Source organism: Danio rerio, chromosome 1 (assembly GCF_052040795.2).
Source record: "Danio rerio strain M-AB ecotype USA chromosome 1, GRCz13ab, whole genome shotgun sequence".
In the NCBI taxonomy this organism is placed as follows: domain Eukaryota; kingdom Metazoa; phylum Chordata; class Actinopteri; order Cypriniformes; family Danionidae; genus Danio; species Danio rerio.
The window spans coordinates 54,439,758-54,461,658 of record NC_141021.1 but is presented as its reverse complement, the minus strand read 5'-3'; the positions used below and the strand labels follow the sequence as shown (position 1 = coordinate 54,461,658).

Sequence of the window (21,901 nt, the reverse complement as noted above, 5' to 3'; positions counted from 1 at the left end):
TGAACTAATGTTAACAAGCACAACTTTGAATTTTAATAATATGTGAACGTTGGACTATGACTAATAAATGCTTTACAAGATTATTGATGCTTGGTTAATGATAGTAAATACACTAACTAATGGACCATTATTCTAAAGTGTTGCCAATCACGCCAATCAATCCTAATTATTGATTTATTTTCAAATAGAGCTATTCAAGCCATCTGGTGGAACTGTGTATATATGCATGTATATACAGACTGCAATGACTGATTTTTACAATATTGAGCAACACTATCTTAAAAAATCAAAACGTCCAATTTTCAATTTTAAAAACATTTTTCATGATTATGCAAGCATTCCATAAGAACACATCCCATTTACAAACATAATTTGAATATTTATTTAGATAGTTATGTTTATTGAAATTATACTCAAAACATTTTTACTTGTTTAAACTACTTAATTAAGATAAGCTGAAACAGCACAATTCTTAAGATTTCATTGTTAGTTAACTTAATCAATTTGTGTTAGGACAACATAAATGAATTGTGTGGAACCCTGGATTGTTTTTACAGTGCACAATATTTGCGGTTTGTTCAAACTACATATTTAAAATGAGCTGAAACAACACTATTCTTGAGAGGTTTTTTGAGACAACTTAATTTTTTTTTGTTCAGTCAACTCATATTTGTTAGCTTTATCAATTTATGTTAGGACAACATGAATAAATTGTGTAGAAGCCTGCATTTTTACAGTGTATTCTCTGATCTGGGCACGTTTCTATGTTATTGTTTTTTTTTCTTCAAATTTTATTTAATTGCTTTTATGACTCAAATTGTGCATTCCAAACGAAATGAAACAGCCTTTTATTAGGTATTTTTTCTTCATGCCAAAACATATCTTCAGAACCCAGAATTTTTGTAAAAATGTGAAAAATGGCACACATCCAACCAAAATCTTTCAGAAAAAAATAGTTTTGGTACTAATGTTTTGAGAACATAATTAAAGCCAAATAACTTTAAACAAATGTTTTGTTAATGGTAAAGTTCTGAGAATGTTTCCTGTTTGCTAAAGTACTGAACAAAAGCTGTTTCTAAAGTGAATGATTTGCTTTGTTTGCAAGGTATAATAAAAATGAGAGATGCAGAAATAATAATAAAAAAAAACTTCCCTTGAGCTCGCGCTCACACACATACACACATCTTTCCGCACCAAAGGCACTGCAGTAGTGCCAACTAGAGCAATTACTGTAGCGACTCCCGTAGCTGTCCTTTCTCTTCTTCTCTCGCTTTCTTACGGACACAAAAGATGAGTGCTCGATTTAAGAGTGTGACAATGAAGGCCACGTTTATTAATGACACACAAAGGTTTGGTGCTGCGCATAAACATCCACAAGGACAAAATATACACAAAGCCAACAATTCAATAAAACAAACAGCTGAGCCGCAGCATTTAAAACACACTGTACACTCGAAACAAATGATCGCTGTAAAACAATGCTGGGTCGATTTGTGTTGGGACAACGTGATGGAATTAAGTTAGCTTATTCGTCTTTACAAATTTAAGTGGATTAAACAAAAAAACAATTGAGTTTTCCCCACAAAAAAACTCAAGAACTTGATGGTTTCTGCTTATTTTTAATAGGTAGTTTGAACAAACAGCAATGTATTTTTTAAACACTTGGTTGGGCCAAATATGGACAAACTAACATTCAGTTAAAAACAACCCAACATTTATTTGTTTGTATTTTTTGTTTGTATTTTGGCATGCAGAGTAAATTCCTGATAAAAGACTATTGCATTTAGTTTGGAATGCACAATTTAAATAATGAACAATTAAATCAATGATTAAACCGGCAATGATCAAAATGTGTCCAGGGCAGAACTTGCAGCTTAAAAAATGCAGGGTTCTACATATTTCAATCATACACATTATGTACTAACATAAATCTAAAAGTTAACTTGGCAAATTTGAGTTGGTTGAACATTGTCCCCTAAAAAAACCTCAAAAATTGTGCTTCTGCTCATTTTAATTAAGTATTTTGAACAAACAGCATTTTTGAGTGCTGAGTTGTTTTTAATTCAGTGTTCAGTGTTGTTTTGGCATGCAGAATAAATAACTAATGAAAAGCTATTTCATTTAGTTTGGAATGCACAATTTAAATTATTTAAAAAAAACAATTAAATCAACTTAAAAAACAACAATAAAAACGTGTCTAATGTATTCATGTTGTCCCAACATAAATCAATTAAGCTAACAAATTTAAGTTCACTGAAAATAAAACAATCAAATTGTCCCAAAACAAAACAAAAAAAAAAATCAAGGATTGTGTTGTTTCAGCTCATTTAAATTAATTAAGCAGTTTGAAAAAAACAGCATTTTTTAAATGCCGAGTTGTTTTAATCAAATGTTGGGTAAAATATGGACAAACTCAACATTGGGTTGAAAAATCTTCAAGCGTTTTTTGGGATGTAGAATAAATGCCTAATAAAAAAGCAGTTTCAGTTAGTTTGTAATGCACAATTTAAATCATAAAAACAATTAAATCAACTTTGAAAAAAATAATAAATAACAATAAAAATGTGTCCAGATCAGAAAAAAATGCAGGGTACTACACATTGTATTCATGTTGTCCTTAAATAATTTACCAAATTTCAGTTGGTTGAACATAAACAATTAAGTTGTCCCAAAAAAAAAAATATTTGTGTTGTTTCTGCTCATTTTAATTAAGTAGTTTGAACAAACAGCATTTTTTTGAGAGCTGAGTTGTTTTTAACCAATTTTGGGTCAAATATGGACGAACCCAACGTTGGGTTAAAAACAATCCAGCATATTTTGGGGGTGTAGATTCGTTTTGGCGTGCAGAATCATTACCAAACAAAAGCCCTTTTCATTTAGTTTGGAATGCTTAAATCATAAAAACATTAATCAATTGAGTTAACAACAAATTTGAGTTGGTTGAACATAAAACAATTAAGTTGTCCTGAAAAAATCTTAAGAATTGTGTTGTTTCTGCTTATTTTAATTAAGTATTTTGAACAAACAGCATTTTTTGAGTGCCGAGTTGTTTTAACCCAATGTTGGGTAAAATATGGACAAACTTAACTTTAGGTTGAAAAATCACCAAGCATTTTTTGAGGGTGTAGATATGTTTTGGGATGCAGAATAAATACCTAATAAAAAGGCCATTTCATTTAATTTGGAATGCACAATATAAGCAATAAAAACTGTTAAATCAACTTTTAAAAAACAACAACAATAAAAATGTGTCCAGATCAGAGTATATACTGTAAAAATGCAGGCTTCTACACAATTTATTCATGTTGACCTAATATAAATCGATTAAGTAAACAAATTTGAGTTGACTGAACACAAAACAATTAAGTTGTCCCCCAAAAAAATAATATTTGTGTTGTTTCTGCTTATTTTACTTAAGTAGTTTGAACAAACAGCATTTTTTTGAGAGCTGAGTTGGTTTTAACCAATGTTGGGTCAAATATGGACGAACCCAACTTGGGTTAAAAACAATCCAGCATTTATTGGGGGTGTAGATAGGTTTTGGCATGCAGAATCATTACCAAACAAAAGCCCTTTTCATTTAGTTTGGAATGCTTAAATCATAAAAACATTAATCAATTGAGTTAACAACAAATTTGAGTCGGTTGAACATAAAACAATTAAGTTGTCCCAAAAGAATTGTGTTGTTTCTGCTTATTTGAATTAAGTATTTTGAACAAACAGCATTTTCGGCAAGTGCCCAGTTATTTTAAACCCAATGTTGGGTTTGATATATAACCCAGCTATTTTAGGGTGTATATATGAATGAACAAATAAAGAACAACACTTAAATCTACCTTAAAAGATCAGTGATCAGTGCATGCACTATAAAAAATGCAGTGCATGCAATGCATTCATCTTGTCCCAAAATAAATTCATTAAGTTACGTCAAATTTGAGTTTGAACAATTAAATTGAATTAAATTAAATCTAAAGAATTGTGTAGCATCAGCTCATTTTAAATAAGTAGTTTGAGCAAGCGGCAGAAATCATATTATGAGTGTGGCGTCTAGGGTTCAGAAAGGCCCCCTGAGCTCTGGCACCGGATGCCACGGGCCCCGGGTTTGTGTGCGGCTGCCCTGCAGGGTGCCAGTCTCCGCCGGGGCTATTTGGAGTCTGATAAAAGCAGCAGTGCACACTGGAATTAGCCTGATAAGATAAGAGCACAGCAAACATTCTGAACGGGCAGCGCGCTGGCCAACCCCACTGGGCACAGACTGAACCAGAGCGAACGCTGACCGAAAGACATGCAGGAAATGCTTTGGCAGCTAATATTTGGTTTTAGTTTGATGTGTTTGTCCAGAAAGTAGTGATTTGGTTACTGTGCTGTGAAGTTAAATTGAATTAGTGAAAAGAAAGCGCTTTATGACTGGTGATTGTGAGAGTGTTTGGCCGGTCAGATCTTGTGTGCGTCAGAGAGAGTGCTAGCCGTGTCAGAATCAGTGTTTGGCAGTGGAGTGTACGAGACAGGGAGGGTAACTTATCCACAAACACACACATCTCAATATGATACAGTCCAACAGCCCTGCCAATATGAATGTAGAATGGCAATGAAGAATTGAAAAGCCCAGTAAAAACACAGTACTCATTTAAACCACCCTCAGAATAAATATACACACGCGCACTGTTCTACTGCATACATACAGTATAGCGAACTCACAAATAAATACTAGTGTGTATAGCACATTTTAACTGCTTGACTTTATTATGTCTTGCAAAATGCAGACTAAGCGGCTTTGATAATATTTGTGAAATATGCAGATGTAATTTGGATTAATTCTGCATCGGGAGTTATATCAGTAGGATTCCCAGTTAATTTTCGTGACTTTTTAATAATTTTTTTTAAGTCAAAGTCAGCATTATTATCAATTCAGCCACATGTACAAGACATATAGAGAATCGAAATTGCGTTTCTCTCAGACCCAAGGTGCTTAACATTAATATAAAAAATTATTTTGAAAAAATAGTAGAGTTTTAAGAAAAAGAAAATTTACAGTATATACATTGTACATAAAATGTGATCTAAAAAAATATACATAGGTAATAAAATTGTAAACAATACAATGACATACAATGACATTAAGGGCATATAGCAAATGAGTGCAAAGTAAACCAGAGTTGTGCAGATTAAGAACAGTATAGTGCAAAAAGCCTTGCAAACATAACATAAAAGATTTACATTTTCACACCAGACATTATTATGTTTAATTAATACATTTAAAAACCTTATTAGTACACGTTTTTAAAAATAGAAAATAATAATAATTATAATAATTATGCTAAGATTTCAATGCAGTTTGATAGGATTTCTTCCAATTAAGAAGCAGATGGCTTATAAATGAGATACACCAATTTGCAGGATTTTTTAAATGACTTTCTTTGTTGCTGCCAATTAATAATGTTGAAATGATTTTAATTATTCGTCCCACCCAAATTCAGCCTGAAAATTCAATACAGTTTGAGGGGATTTCTTCCAAACAGAAGAGCATAACCAGATAACAAAATACATGCATGATATCTAAAGCCATGTCAAATGTTTACCTTTTACAAGAAAAGAATCTAATTCACAATGTTAAAATGATCTTGATTGAATGTAAAAACATTTCCAAAAAGTCAACATGAGATCTGACAGCAGCTCAACAGCATTTCTTCCTAACTAGAAGCAAAACTAAAAGACATAATAAATAATAAACCAATAATAATAAACAGAAATAAATTCCCCTTATTTTAATATAAAGCCTGTTTTCAGGTTGATTTCAGCTCTGGCAGTAGAACACACACACACACACACACTCTCACACACACTGGAAGCAAGTGTTTATACAGTAAGTGTGCTGGATGTGACGGCGATTACGGCGGTGTCGCCTTACTCTAGATTCTGGCCGCTCTTAAATCAACATATCAGTAGCAGTAGGAGGGAAGAAAGAGAGTGTAACCCACTGACCTGGCATGTGGACGAAGTAGGCCAGGTACAGGTCCAGCTCCTTGACAGACACTCCGATGTGATGCGGCTGCACGCACAGGCTGTGGTTGGAGCACTGCGGGGACTTGACCAGCCTCTCTCCGTCTGTGCTCTCCAGCGGGCTTCCCTTGAACAGGATCACCATCACCAGGTCCAGGCGCCAGACTTTGTCGGCCTGCCGCAGGCAGTCGATGCGCCGGATCTTACCCTTCTGATCCGGGTTGGAGAGCACGCAGCACGGTGCCTTCTTCCCCGTGATGGTGAGCACGAAGTCTTCGCGAAACTCCGGCCGGATGTCCTTGCGCAGTTTGGCCAGCAGCCTCGACGCCCACTTCTGCTTGATCTCGGGCTTCTCGCCCAGGAGTTCGTCTTTGACGGCGCGCTCCTCATCCTTGGACATGCGCTTCTCGTGCTTCTTAAAGTACTTGCGCTTACGGGCCTGCAGGTTGAACCAGGTGTAGGAGAACGCCCGCACGTGCGGGAGGAGAGCCTCGATGAAGGGGTGGAATTCATCCTGGAGGGACGGAGAGGGAGAGACGGGGAGAAGAGGAGAGGAGAGGAGAGAAGGAGAGAAGATGTTAGATTCACGGAGCATGAGCCGACCGACTGACAGCGTAAAGGGAACAGTATGAGGAACGTGTGAGGATCACACACACACACACACACACAGACATAGACACACAACATCCATTAAATGCATGAGCATATAAATGCAGCAATCATTAGGTGGAATTAAATGGAAGAGTATTTAATTACAGACAAAAATAACAAAAATAAATGACATTTCTAACTTTATTTTATTTAATTTTTTTAGTTTGATGCTTTATTTTAAGATCTGTCTCTCCGTTCAGAGCAAGACAATGATGTTTTTAAGGGACAGATGAAAAGAGTCTGTAACAGCTGCTCGCTGTCGCTTGTGCCAAACCGCACCACCGCACGTCCTGATCCAAACTATACACGGCCACACAAACACAGAAGCAGCGCACAGACAAAAACACACAAGACATGCAGCGAAACAGCAAAGAAAACTGGCGGTAGTTACCATTCTGCACTTTCATCATAAACCCTGCCGGCCGATACAAGAGAGGAAAAACCAGTAAAATGTCTTCTCCGTGCTCAGTTTGACACTACATGCCACGATTGATAGTAAACAAAGTCGCTGAAGGTTTTCGTTGTTGTGACAAAAAGTTCAAAAATTTGTGATAAAAAAAGTCCAGTTTGATTTTGAGAATATCTTGGAGAAGCCAAATTGTGATATTGCTTTGGATATAGAAAAACAAGAAATGCTAGAGAGAAATATTTAATACATAAAAAAGAAAACGAGAGAGAGAGAGAACAAAAAGAAACTTTGCCAAAAAAAAAAAAAAAAAAATGGGGATTTTGCCAAGCACCAAAAACCAAATCCAAAAAAAAAAAATTATTAGAATTTAAAATTCAAACAAGAAAAGCGAACTGAAATCATTCGCGATTAAAATAAAAGTACTCACAGTTAGAGAAAAACATACACAAATAAATACACAAATGCCGCAACAAAGAGGAAAAAATGTTTGGCAAAGCAGTAAGTGGAGTTGGTTCAGATATGCGTGCTCTGCATTCGACTCACAGAGAGCGAGAGATAGACAGAGAACGGGAGATAGACAGAGAGAAAGAGAGAGGGGGGTAGAGAGGAGCGAATAGAGAGCGCAAAAAAAAAAAAAACAGAGAACCAAATCAATGTTGGAAGAGCGCGTACGACCGCTGGCAAACCCGATAGAAGCTTCTTTTTTTCCCCTTTTTCCTCTCCAACTCTATCTCTCTCTTCCTCTCCATGCTCTTTTCCTATCCATTGCCTCAGAGTGTGCCAGCGCGAAGCTGAGCCCACCTATTTGGCACCGGGTGCCCGATCGCTCAGCCAATACGCACGCTTGAAGGGCTGAATGGGAGGGAGGCAGGGATGGAGGGAGGGTGAAAGAGACGGGGGGAGGGAGATAGTGTAGGGTTCGGTCAGTGGGTTGGCTTCTTACTTTGCCAAATTAACAAGTTCCTATCTTGTGCAACTGCAAAGTCCAGAGCACATTAATTTTACATGTGCCAATCAGCGGCGCTGCCCGTATTTCATTCCCACCCCAATTTACCTCCATTTTCCCCCTCTTGTCCTCAAGAATTGCACTCAGACGCAGACACGCACTTTTGTCATTTTCACCAATACACTTGCCATCACCTCCAGCGAGCGAGCGGGCGCACAGCAGTGTCCCCGTTTGCCCCGTCCCGTCCCCTCCCTCCATTGAGCGGCGTGTGAACGCGCGGGCCAGAACTCTCAGCAGACGCTACAGACCAGCAGCTGCCTTTAGATTCGCCAGACAAACAAAGAGTAAAAGGAGAGAGACGGGACAACATTCCCTCTTTAAACTTAATCTGAGGACGTGACAACGTTTTTCACACAACAAAGAGAGGTTTGTTACGTTTTCCTGACAACAGAAGTAGTATTTCAAATGAAAAGGTGAAAGAAATCTTACTTTTAACCTTTTAATGTCTCAAACAAAACAGTAAGACCAGAGAATTGTTCAATAATTGTTCGAGAATTGTTTCATAACAACAGTTATGAAAACGAAAATCCTGTCATCGTTCACTTTATTAATCGTCTGCTGAACACACAAAAAAGATATTTAAAGCAATTCTGGTGGCTATTCTTCATTTTTTATTGTTTTTTTGGAAGTTAAAAAGTGGCAGCAACCAACATTACTTAACTTCTTTTGCGTTGAACAGAAGAAACTAATAAAGGTTTAAAACTATGAGAGAAAATAGTCAATGAAAGAGTTGAAATTCTAGAATTTTTAACTTAAATATTAAAAATAAAGATTAAGAGGGTTTTTGTAGTGACGCTATAGAAGAAGCATTTTTGGTTTTCATTGAACCTTTCATTGAACAGTTCCTAAAAGGAAATATTTGTTCTTTGTGTGAAGGACATTTTAATAAAATCGCTGATTTAAACCTTTATTTTGAAGTGTTTTTATTTAATCTTATTAATAAAGTAATATATTTGTCATTCAGTATCAAGTATTCAACACTTGGACAAAAGACTATACACTGTAAAAAATATCTGTTAATTAACAGATTCTGTATTTTGTATTTTCAGTTTATTTACGGTTGTGTATGGCATTTTGGAGTGTTGATCTCTATCAACTTTTCATACTGAAAATTCAACTCTACAGTTTAACAAAGTGACTTTTACTGACATTTTGAAATAATATAATGTAAAAGAAATAATATATAGAGAAATAAGTCTGTAAAAAAACGATAACCAACCTAGACAATAAATCACTTTAAACCAGAGATGCCCAAAGCAGGGCAAGCAGGCCAAAGTTGGCTCATTGTAACCTTTGATTTGGCCCGCCATCCCATCTAAGAAGAGATTGAGAATGATGGAGAGTGTTGCGGCGAATGCCTTTAAAAGAGATTGTCATTTCTAATTTGATGTAACGTTTTTTTGTTTGTTTGTTTTATTGCTGAGCTACAAAAAAACAAACTAAAATTAAATGTTTCAATAAAATGTTTTTAATAGATCATATTTTTTTAAATGAACAGTAAATAATGTCACACAACAGAGAGAGGACTATGCAGAAGACCTCGATGAGCAAATCAAGGCAAAAACTAGTGCAATGCTGTTTTAAATTTGATTGTTTTTGGTTTTACTGTAATAAGTTCATGCTAAAATATATTGTATGCTGTATTAGTTAATATAAAGCAATAATTTCTAGTCATTTTTAAATATTATTAAATAAATTAGGATATTGCACATTGCAACTGTGTTTACCTAGCTTACCCACTAGCCTCAATCAAGTTTGTTTTTTGGCCTTTCATAAGAAAAGGTTTGGGCACCCCTGCTTTAAACCATTAAAAATGTTCAGAAAAGTCACTTTTAAAAACTTTTTAAGGATAAAAGTTGTCAAAAAGAAAAACCAAGATCTCATAATGCAATTCAAAAGCATTAATAATAATAAGATAAAACATGAATCACAAAATACAGAAAAACTGTTAATTTGCAGATATTTTTACAGTGTACTTTTATTTTTTGAAATATTAAACACACAGCTTTAAGATAATAGAATAATTTGTGACAATCTTCTTTCCACAACCCCGTATTCATACGTTAGCCAGTTAAATTCCCATTCACACATTTAAATCAGCTGGATTTGCAATGACAATATTCAATACATCAATGAAAACCAAATGTTTAAGTTTGCAAGGCGCATGTATATGATCAACGAACACCAGACGTAATGACAATAGAGCACTGGCCACGGTTCCATCAACCGCCCTCAAACTCTTTCCAACTGGCTCTGAGCCATAGCACATGAAACATTCAATAATTTAAATCCTGAAACTATATACAACATATTAACGGAATTCAAAGGTCAGTCTATCCCTGCTTGCAATGATCCGTTATGATCCATGGATAGAGCCAGGGGAGGAAGGAAAAAAAAAAATTCTAGCTCGAGCAGAATCATATCAAGTGATTTAATCTGGCTTAATCCCTAAAATGAGTTTAGGCAACATATGCCACTCTCTCAGGGCTACGCGACACCTTAGGGCGACCATCAGGCCTTCGTGAGACCACCAGGCGAAGCCTTATTCTCAAACCAACTCACTGCAGCTTGCTTTGCATTTGCCAATAGGCGCCTGCTATGTAAACGCAGCGTTTCCTAACAAACAAAGCCGAGCGTCAGGTCGGTGTGCCATTCTGTTTGTGAACGTTCCACTGGCTTGCAATTCACTTTGCATAATTCCACTCCAAATTAAAGGAAAGTTCTGCACAATTCATACGAGTTGACGGCGTTAAGAACAAGATGTCGTGGTATTTGGTTTTGCATACATTTCGCAGGCAAAACCGGAACTTGCATGTTGTTACAGAACGTATCTGATTTGATTTGACTGACTGCATGGATTTAGTGTCTGACATGTTTATTTCCATGAAATGATTTCCATGTCTCCAAACAAAGAGTTCAAAAGTGTCTATATTAGATGACCTGCGGGGTAAAGGTGTCAGTAACAAGTTCATTGTGCCTGCCGGAATTATAGGTTGAACGATTGCTGCAAATCTGACATTACTTTGGATGAAGCAAAGGTTATGACGAGCTGAACTTTGTGTTGTTGTTATTATGAGAGAAAATTAGTATGCACGCCATATAAAACAGGTTCCCCCATAAGCTTGTTGGAACAGTTCTCTGCCGTATGGCCTTATTCAAACTCTTATACCACAGCCTTATCTTATCTTTGGGACATTCTCCTCTCCAAACAGCTACTTTTGTTTTACGCAAGAAAAAAAAAAAAGAAGGAGCGCTAAAGGAAGATCCAAAAAAAAAAGTTTGCAAAAGAGACAGACAAAAAAGCGAGATTTATACGAAAGGCTGTCTCACTCTGCTGCGTACTGCTTGTGTGTTATTGTCTGTATAGCAAGGCCTACTTCTTCCAGAGAAAGAGAAAAAAAGGCTGAGACTGTGAAAAAAAAAATCTCAACAGCACACACACTTGCATACTGTTTCAAGAACATGTGCTAAAATTGCCTGTTATTTGACATTACACCACACATGTAGTTCACTTAAAGCCATCAAAATTAAGTGCTATACAATATTTCTAATTTTAAAATATACTATATATATTTAAGTGACTGATGATTAGGGTGCTTAATACGTGTGTGTGTGTGTGTGTGTGTGTGTGTGTATAAGAGAGTGCTTGTCAAATGTCTGCCATTACCTAAAATATTATTTACCAGTTTTTAAAAGGCTTCAGTCGACTTATTTAGTGTAGCCAATGCCAAGACAATAAACTTGGTGAAGTTTGGCCCAATTCACAGACTAACATAAGTAAACAGGCTTAATTACGCCTCCAAATGTACTATATTATTTACAAAAATAACACAAAGAAATTCTGGACGACATTCAATCATAATAACGACAAAATTATTCTTTGTAAAAGGGGATTTATATATATAAACAAAATACAGTCGCTTATCTTTGGCTAAGTCCATCTATTCTTTTGAGATTAATGGGTTTTAGTATTTTTCTCTTTCATTTAGCATCTTTTGTAAGTCCTTCGACGAAGGACCTGTAAGCCGTTAAGGGTTTTTTGTTTTTGCTTGTTTTTAAATTGCGTTGGCGGGAGCTCGAGCTTCACATTGGCGCGAGACAGAAAAAAAGGCTGCGGATGGAGAGAAGACACCCGCGCGGCTGGAGCCTAAGAGCCGCGAGAACAGACAGAAAAAAAATAGCCAAGACATACTAATAAAACTTTGATGAACACACTTTCACAACAATATTAAGAGCACCTATCATACATATATAATTTGTATTAACACAACAGATAATTACCATAGCCTAGCCTACAGATTTTAGACTACAGCTATATCTATAGCCAATTATTTTTTTCTACCCTTAACGAATAAAAAGGAACTAATAGACAAAGAGTATAAGCAAATAAGTTTCCGACAATTGGCAGCCAGTCTATTTTTAATTTAGGTCGACAATTGTGAATTTAAATAGGCTAATCCGTTAAGAAAATAATTTGAATTAAATATAAACCTTCTTGTTGTATATTATGAGAAGAATCTATATGTTAAATATAAAATTTGCTTCGTTTTATTTAGCCTACAAACACAATTCAATAAGAATTAATTACATTAATATTAAATGATTTTATTTAAACAGCCAAAATCGATTTAAAAACCAATAATAGACATAATCCGTCTTTTAGCTGACACAAAAATAATATTTTCTGTCTTTTCACACTGTTATATTTTTAAAATTCGTATAATATCTTGATAGCCTATTATTAGACTATTTCATGTTAAAACAGCAATATTTAAGAGTCTCTATTGATGGAACTGTTAATGTGGATTTTTTTCTATCATACGAACAATCAATAAAAACATTTTAACAAATGCTAACGTTATATAATATACTACAGCATATAGGCTAGCTATATAGTTATTTATATAGGCTATATTATTAGACCATGGGAGACAGTTAGGGTGGTCTGTTGTATCAAGTTACAATTTGTATCTATTATAAGTGACACATGCTACACATAAAGCGTTTTAGCATAAGAAGAAAATGTTTTAGCCTATAAGAAATAATAAAAGAATAAAATTCTGAAGGATTAAATAAATAAGTAAAATAAATGTTTACTCACCAAGCAGAGAGAGCAAAAACGGTTCATTATAGAGGTGCTTTCGGGGAGCTGTGGGTATTACTGCTTTGTGTGCAATTAATTCCTTTCTAGAAAGCTGACAAGTTTCCAAGAAATGTACAAATCTGGGAGTAATTTAAGTGAGTTCGGTTTCGAGGGTAAATTTTCTTAACGCACACGGAAAAACTGTTGTAAAATAATAATAAGAAAAATGCATGAGGCGCCATTTTAGGCTCCTCAGATTATAAGCGCAACCACACAAAAGTAGGCCTATGTTAAAACAAAATGTAGGCAGACCTAAAATTGTACATTTTAAATATATTAACTGCTTTACAAAAAAATAACAACAATTTACCTCAAAAAAAGTCGCCCGTTTTTACTTATTCTCACAGTAAACAGGCGCTCACAACCAAAAATGAGGCAGTAACCATAGCAACAGGGGGCTACTTCGGTTTTTACGTCAGGATTCAAACAAATAATAAACACTCGCATTTATTAATCGTATCTACAACTTTATTAGATTTAAATAAGGAAAATATGGCTTTAAAATACGTTTGACAGTGCTGAAGCCTACAGACCTCAGAAGAAAACTTCCTAAATGTTCTCTCGAAAGATAAAAAATCGACCACAGTTAGCCTATTTAGCTATCTGCGCACTGAATTTGTTGACATTAGTCTATCGTTCCTCGTTTATGTGTGATTTATATAGTAATCGTCTGTTTGTTCTCCCATTCAGGTGTCAGTTTGCTGTCAATTACATGAACATTGATGATCCTGGCTGAGATCATTTCTATTTAGAGACGGCCAGTAAACGCAGTTATGGCAGCAGAAGCATCCGTCATATGAATGTCGGTGGATCAGAGAGCCGGTGAGGTCAGTCAGTCAGTCGGCAGAATGATGGAGTGTAAACTGGAAAAAATGCCGAGACGAGCACGGCGTGACACCACAGCGCTGCGACTAAATACAACAGCTCCTCCGAGTCCACCGGCCGACGACCTAAATATTGATACTGCAGCCATACTGCGAGGAGCGCACTGTGCACTGTCTGTGTGTGTGTGAGAGAGAGAGAGAGAGATGGGGGGGGGTGCATGTGTTTAAGAGAGAGTGTGTGTGAGTTGAGTTGAATTGTGAGTTTGTGTGCGTGCGTGTGTTTAAGAGAGAGAGAGAGAGAGAGAGAGAGAGAGACAGACAGAAAGAGAGAGAGAGTGTGTGTGTGTGTTTCTGTGAGAGTGCGTACATGTGTGAGAGGTAGAGAGTGAGTTTGTGTGCGTGCGTGTGTATGTGTAAGAAAGAGGGTGTGTTTGTTTCTGTGAGTGTGTGTGTGAGAGTGTGTGTGACTGTGTGTAAGAGCTTTTGTGTGTGAGTTTGTGTGAGGAGCGCACTGTGTGTGTGTTTATGTGAGAGAGCGATAGACAGAGGAAGAGAGTGAGTGTGTGCATTCAGGAGAAAAAGAGGGAATTTGTGTGTGTGAGTGTGTGTGTGTAAGAGAGAGGGAGTTTGTGTGCGTACGTGCGGGTGTTTAAGACAGAGAGAGAGTGTGTGTGTGTGTGTGTGTGTGTGTGTGTGTGTGTGTGTGCGTGGGCACCCTGTGTTTCTAAGAGAGAGTGTGTGTGAAAGGAAGAGAGTGAGTTTGTGTGCGTGCGTGTGTATGTGTAAGAAAGAGAGTGTGTTTGTTTCGATGAGTGCGTGTGTGTGAGAGTGTGTGTGCCTGTGTTAGAGAAAAAGTTTTTGTGTGTGAGTTTGTTTGAGGAGTGCACTGTGTGTGTGTGTGTGTGTGTGTGTGTGTTGTGTGTGTGTGAGAGAGAGAGAAAGAGGAAGAGAGTGAGTGTGTGTGCATTCAGGAGAAAAAGAGAGGGAATTTGTGTGTATGTGTGTGTGTGAGAAAAGGAGTCTGTGTGTGTGTGTGTGTGTATGTGTGTGTGTGTGCGCGTGTGTTTCTGTGAGAGTGTGTGTGTGAAAGGAAGAGAGTGAGTTTGTGTGCGTGCGTGTGTATGTGTAAGAAAGAGAGTGTGTTTGTTTGAGTGCGTGTGTGTGAGAGTGTGTGTGTGCCTGTGTGAGAGGAAAAGTTTTTTTGTGTGTGAGTTTGTGTGAGGAGCCCACTGTGTGTTAGTGTGTGTGTGTGTGTGTGTGTGAGAGAGAGAGAGAGAGAGAGAGGAAGAGAGTGTGTGTGCATGCAAAAGTGAGAGAGAGAGAGAGAGAGAGTGTGTGTGTGTGTGTGTGTGTGTGTGTGCATAAGAAAGAGAGAGAGTGTGTGTTTGTTTCTGTGAGAGAGCGTGTGTGCGTGTGAGGAAGAGAGTGGATTTGTGTGCGTGTGTGAAAGAAAGAGAGTGTGTTTGTTTCTGTGAGTGTGTGTGTGTGTGTGTGTGTAAGAGAAAGAGGGGGAATTTGTGTGCGTGTGTGTTTTAGTGAGAGAGATTGTGTGAGAGAGAGAAAAGAGATTGTGTATGTGTGTGTGTGTGTGTGTGAGAGAGTTTGTGTGAAGAGCACAATGCACTGTGGGTGTGTGTGTGTGTGTGTGTGTGTGTGTGTGTGTGTGTGTGTGTGTGTGTGTGTGTGTGTGTGCGTGGGCGCCCTGTGTTTCTATGAGAGAGTGTGTGTGAAAGGAAGAGAGTGAGTTTGTGTGCGTGCGTGTGTATGTGTAAGAAAGAGAGTGTGTTTGTTTCGATGAGTGCGTGTGTGTGAGAGTGTGTGTGCCTGTGTTAGAGAAAAAGTTTTTGTGTGTGAGTTTGTTTGAGGAGTGCACTGTGTGTGTGTGTGTGTGTGTGTGTGTGTGTGTGTGTGTGTGTGTGTGTTGTGTGTGTGTGAGAGAGAGAGAAAGAGGAAGAGAGTGAGTGTGTGTGCATTCAGGAGAAAAAGAGAGGGAATTTGTGTGTATGTGTGTGTGTGAGAAAAGGAGTTTGTGTGTGTACGTGCGTGTGTTTAAAAGAGACTGTGTGTGTGTGTGTGTGTGTGTGTGTGTATGTGTGTGTGTGTGCGCGTGTGTTTCTGTGAGAGTGTGTGTGTGAAAGGAAGAGAGTGAGTTTGTGTGCGTGCGTGTGTATGTATAAGAAAGAGAGTGTGTTTGTTTGAGTGTGTGTGTGTGAGAGTGTGTGTGTGCCTGTGTGAGAGGAAAAGTTTTTTTGTGTGTGAGTTTGTGTGAGGAGCCCACTGTGTGTTAGTGTGTGTGTGTGTGTGTGTGTGTGAGAGAGAGAGAGATAGAGAGAGGAAGAGAGTGTGTGTGCATGCAAAAGTGAGAGAGAGAGAGAGAGAGAGTGTGTGTGTGTGTGTGTGTGTGCATAAGAAAGAGAGAGAGTGTGTGTTTGTTTCTGTGAGAGAGCGTGTGTGCGTGTGAGAAAGAGGGGGAATTTGTGTGCGTGTGTGTTTTAGTGAGAGAGATTGTGTGAGAGAGAGAAAAGAGATTGTGTATGTGTGTGTGTGTGTGTGAGAGAGTTTGTGTGAAGAGCACAATGCACTGTGGGTGTATGTGTGTGTGTGTGTGTGTGTGTGTGTTTGACAGAGAGAGAGGGAGATGAAGTTTTTTCCTACGCCAACATGAGGAGAGCATGCAAACTCCACACTGAACTGCCAACTGACCCAGACAGGACTCGAACCAGTGACCTTCTAGCTGAGAGGCAACAGGGCTAACTACTGAGCCACCATGTTGCCCTTTGATATTGTTATTATGATTATTATCATTATTAAAATTACTAATATAATTATAAATTATTGTAACTCTTTCATTCGGCCATTTTTAAATCTTTCTGAATTACTTTCCAATTAAGTAACTCTCGCTGTTCTCCACTCCAGGATGTGACAGTGGTAATTTTTAAAAGTGCCTAATACATGCAGCAAAAAGGTGTTAGAAGGAAATTGTTTTGTAACACCACACACACACACACACACACACACACACACACACACACACACACATACAGGCAGAGAGTATCTGCCGCTTCTCCCTGATGGATCTCACTGAAGCAGGTGTCTTGAGAAACGGCACCTGTCTCTGTCAGCCCTAGGCTCTGTAAATGCTAAAAATTAGTATAAATTTCCTCACATGGACGAGGATCAAATTCAACAGATCTAACAGAAGTTAACAAGACTCTGCTATACAACACACTCTGATTTCTACCAAACTGTAAAAAAATGTTATTAAAAATAGACACCATAAAGGAATTAAGTTAACTTATTTATTTATTTGCAAATTGAGGTGGATTGAAAATAAAACAACAAAGTTGTCTCTCCAGAAAACTCAGGAATTGTGTTGTTTCAACAATTTTTTTAATTCAATTCATTTTCCTTTAGCTTAGTCCCTTTTTTTTCAGGGGTCGCCACAGCGAAATGAACCGCCAATTATTCCAGCATATGTTTTACACAGCGGATGCCCTTCCAGACTGGTTCCAGCTGATAGAAAGGCAAATAACCACTTGTTACAACCGAGATATGCAGAAGAGCAGCTCTGAACACACAGTACGTCCAACCTTGAGGCAGATGGGCTACAGCAACAGAAGACCACACCAGGTGCCACTCCTGTCAGATAGGAACAGGAAACTGAGGCTACAATTTGCACAGACTCAACGAAATTGGACAATAGAAGATTGGAAACGCGTTGCCTGGTCTGATGAATCTCGATTTCTGCTGCGACATTTGGATGTTCGGGTCAGAATTTGGCATCAACAACATGAAAGCATGGATCCATCCTGCCTTGTATCAATGGTTCAGGCTGGTGGTGGTGGTGTAATGGTGTGGGGGATATTTTCTTAGCACAGTTTGGGTGCATTATTACCAATTGAGCATCATGTCAACGCCACAGCCTACTTGAGTATCCGCTTGTTAAGTGTGACGTCACGCGAAGCGGGTCCAAGCGCTCTATTCAACTGAATGGGGAGACTCATGAAATGGTAATAATAAACGTTTACAAAGCGATTTAATACTTTCGAAAATCACGATCGCATATATGTCCATGCCTAATATCCGATGGCCAGAAAGTGATTAATTTTTTTATAAATTGTTTAATTTTTGGTATTTGTTATGCAGCAAGCCCAGAGATTGTTGTGTACACTATGATTTTATATAAAATTTACTTTAATGTGTGATAGGAATAAAACGTGATCATAAACAAATGATTTCTCCACTCAAATGAATGGCGGCTTGGACCCGGAAACAGTATAACCTACGTCACCACTTAACAAGCAGATTGCTGCTGACCATGTCCATCCCTTAATGACCACAGTGTACTCATCTTCTGATGGCTGCTTCCAGCAGGATAACACACCATAAAGCGTGAATCATCTCAGACTGGTTTCTTGAACATGACAATGAGTTCACTGTACTCAAATGGCCTCCACAGTCACCAGTTCTCAATCCAAAAGAGCACATTTAGGATGTGGTGGAACGGGAGATTCGCATCATGGATGTGCAGCCGACAAATCTGCAGCAACTGCGTGATGCTATCATGTCAATACGGACCAAAACCTCTGAGGAATATTTCCAGTACCCTGTTGAATCTATGCCATGAAGGATTAAGGCAGTTATGAGGGCAAAAGGCTGTACAACCCGGGATTAGTAAGGCGTACCTAATAAAGTGGCCGGTGAGTGCATATGACATATATAGGAGCCCATACAAACTGATATGAATTAGCTTACTAATTTGCCAAAATATACAGTAAAGTAGATTTTTAAGTACTGAGATTGTGTTGCTTCACCACAGCCAGTTCCTCATTTACATCCGAAACTCATATTTCCACACTGAGGTTCATCCCAGAGTTAGAGTGAAACCCTAGAATCCGTTATGAGGAAGCAGAGTTAGCCCATATACATCCATCATAACCTGTAAATAACGGCGCCGTAATTATGGTTGATATTTCAGCAGCTCCAGTGCCAGGTTTAAACTAGAGATGTTCAGCGCTCTCCAACACTCACACACCCCTCCATCCACCCGCGCTTTTATTCTCCTCCTTTTCTTTTACCTCTGCCACTCCGCGAGGCGAGGTGCCAACCCTTCTCCCATACTGGGCATCGTGCCTTACCCTTTATGCAAATGAGGCACCCACCACCTCCTGTCTTTCTGCCACTCTCTCTCTCTCTATCTGTCTGCTTTACTCGCCCCAGACACACTGGTCATGTCATTCGTCTCTCCCTCTTTTTTTCTTTTCCCAGTGATGATTCTTATTCCCAGCATTCCTGTCACTTGTTTTTTAATTATTTTACAGTAGCTAATCTGTCTCATGTCTTTCTATGGGACGTCTTAATGAGTTGACGGCGGATGTAAACCCTCAGCGGACTGTATTGTGATGTCAGTGTTGCACCGCAGCGAACGCTTCTTTATTAACACACCCTACAGGGCAGTTTCCTTCATGACTGCGTTACGGCTGTTTACTGTGCAGCGATCAAACTAAGTGAAAAACTGCCACAAAACACCCACAAACACTCCGCTAGAAGTTTACACACAAAACACATACTCAGAAGCAGACACTCACCAACTTTTTTTGTCTGATGTCAAATACTTTCTTGATGCAGCAGCACACTACATTTCACATATACTGTATATATATATATATATATATATATATATATATATATATATATATATATATATGTATATATATATATATATATATATATATATATATATATATATATATACACACACAACAGTTCTGTATGGTTCTCGAATCTGATTGGCTAATAGCCTCTTCACCCGTCTGTACTACTCATAGTTACAGCAGATCAATAAAGTCACTGCAGTTTGACAAATATTGCAGCTGTTGGACAACATAATGTGCTTTTGAGGCTTTTAGGCGAGAATGTAGTTGTTTAGATTGCAACTATGCAGTTTATTTATAAGGATAGTGCCTATTTGAAATATTCATAATTTCAGAGATTCACTGCGTTCGTTGCCGTCAGCGAGTCATACTGAGCAGAGCAAAGACAGTTGAGGTTCTGCCACAAGATGGCGACAGAGACTGCATAATACATCCTTGGATGAGAAAAGCACAGCGTAAATTTCAAACCACAGCTGATCAAATCACTTTAGCTCTAAAGTGACGTTCTTGAAGTGAACGGTTTCTGCTGTTCTGACGTCAGCTGCAGATGTGAATGAATGGTGGAAGAAAGTAGTTCCTCATACAAAAGGATTTTTCGATTTTTATATACACGATTATGCAGTCGAAATGTTGTATAGAGCAATATCACACTCGTAGCAGTGCAATATGACTGTATATCGTTGCTGGTGTGACACTAAGGCACTAGGCCTGCAGCCTCAAGCCAACACACGCCTCACACCAGTGCCAATATACAGCCATATTGCACTGCTACGAGTGTGATATTGCGTTTATACAACAGTCTCAAAACCCTTTTGGAACTATTTCCTCCCGCCATTCATTAACTTCTGCAGCTGACGTCACAACAGCAGAAACCGTTGCTACTTCACCAACGTCACTTTAGAGCTAGTGTTTGAAGGATTCTCTAGCGTCATGTCTAAAGTGATGACAAAACAGGTGATTTTGCTCACATTTTAAGATTATAAGGCTGAACGTCATGAAATGACATCAGTCTACAGAGATTTCCCACTAGTTCTCTGTTGCAATCAGGAGATCACAATAATTAACCCCAAAAAAGCCAAAGCAAAGCAAACACTAGCAGATTACTATGTAATAAACACAGCACTACAATATACAATAGAGAGAGATCGACTTAGAGCAGAGGTGGGCAATCTTGGCACCGGAGGGCCGTTGACCTGCATAGTTTATCTCCAACACTAATCAAACACACCTAAACATGCTAATCAGTGTATTCAAGATAACTAGAAATCAATAACCAGGTGTGTTTAACTAGAGTAGGAGCTAAACTGTGTAGGACACCGGCCCTCCAGAACCGAGTTTGCCCACCACTGACTTAGAGTGTCAATTACCAGTTTTTATAATGATTTGATCAGCTGTGTTTTAAAATTCATTTAAATGAGTTTTTCTCCTATATATATATATATATATATATATATATATATATATATATATATATATATATATATATATAAAATACAGTTGAAGTCAAAATTATTCACCCTCCTGTAATTTTCTTCCTATTTATTTATTTATTTATTTATTTTAGAATATTTATTTCTCAAATGGTGGTTAACAGAGCAATGACATTTTCAAAGTATCATCTGGAGTTTTACATTTTTTAAAAACAATTTTAAGGTCAATATTATTAGCCCCTTTAAGCAACATTTTATTCGATTGTCTACAGAACAAACCACTGTTATACAATGACTTAATTACCTAATTACCCTAACTTGCCTAATTAACCTAGTTAGCCCTTTAGATGTCACTTTGAGCTAAATACTAATATCTTGAAAAATATCTAGATATTATTTATTGTCATTTTATTAAAGAAAACAGTTTCTAAAAAGGACTCATTAAATCTATTATGTTTGGAAATGTGTAAAAAAAAATGGAGAAAAAATATATATACAACGACGGCTAATAATTCTGACTTCAACTGTATATTCTCATCTCACTCATCTCTCTCTCTCCATCTGCATGACAGGTCATTTCCATAAGGTAAACATTGGCTCGCTGACTAGTCCACTACTTTTCTGGATGACTAGAGAGAACGAGTAGCCGTGCAAGGCCCTAAATCAACAACAGCAACACGAAACACAAATTCAGTGACCGGTCACGCAAACACACACTCTCTGATGACTGACTGTAATTACAGGACAATGGCGAAGGTGAGTGTGAATGAACACACACACATAC

General features: G+C 37.7%; 1 protein-coding gene and 1 long non-coding RNA gene across 52 annotated transcripts in view; one reads left to right on the top strand and one right to left on the bottom strand.

Moving 5' to 3' along the window:
* nfixa (nuclear factor I/Xa) overlaps nt 1-21,901 on the bottom strand; it is a 253,724-nt gene that overhangs the window by 137,292 nt on the left and 94,531 nt on the right. For 39 of the 50 annotated variants that reach the window (XR_015475493.1, XR_015475500.1, XR_015475495.1 and 36 more), the window contains one exon: nt 5,983-6,514. Coding sequence is in view for 26 of the 50 variants with exons in the window: in NM_001366171.1 (NP_001353100.1) it covers nt 5,983-6,514 (532 nt within the window). In the remaining 24 variants the exon portion in view is untranslated. Of the gene's footprint in view, nt 1-5,982; nt 6,515-7,042; nt 7,840-21,901 lie in introns of those variants that run through there. The other 11 variants (XR_015475484.1, XR_015475483.1, XR_015475498.1 and 8 more) reach the window with 2 other exon arrangements.
* LOC147837524 (uncharacterized) lies at nt 786-5,566 on the top strand. Of its 2 annotated transcripts, none has more exons than XR_015477029.1 (3): nt 786-1,970; nt 2,036-2,441; nt 3,516-5,566. It is a non-coding gene; the product is annotated as an uncharacterized LOC147837524 (long non-coding RNA). The 2 variants fall into 2 exon arrangements; XR_015477030.1 differs by lacking the exon at nt 3,516-5,566 and adding an exon at nt 2,812-3,015.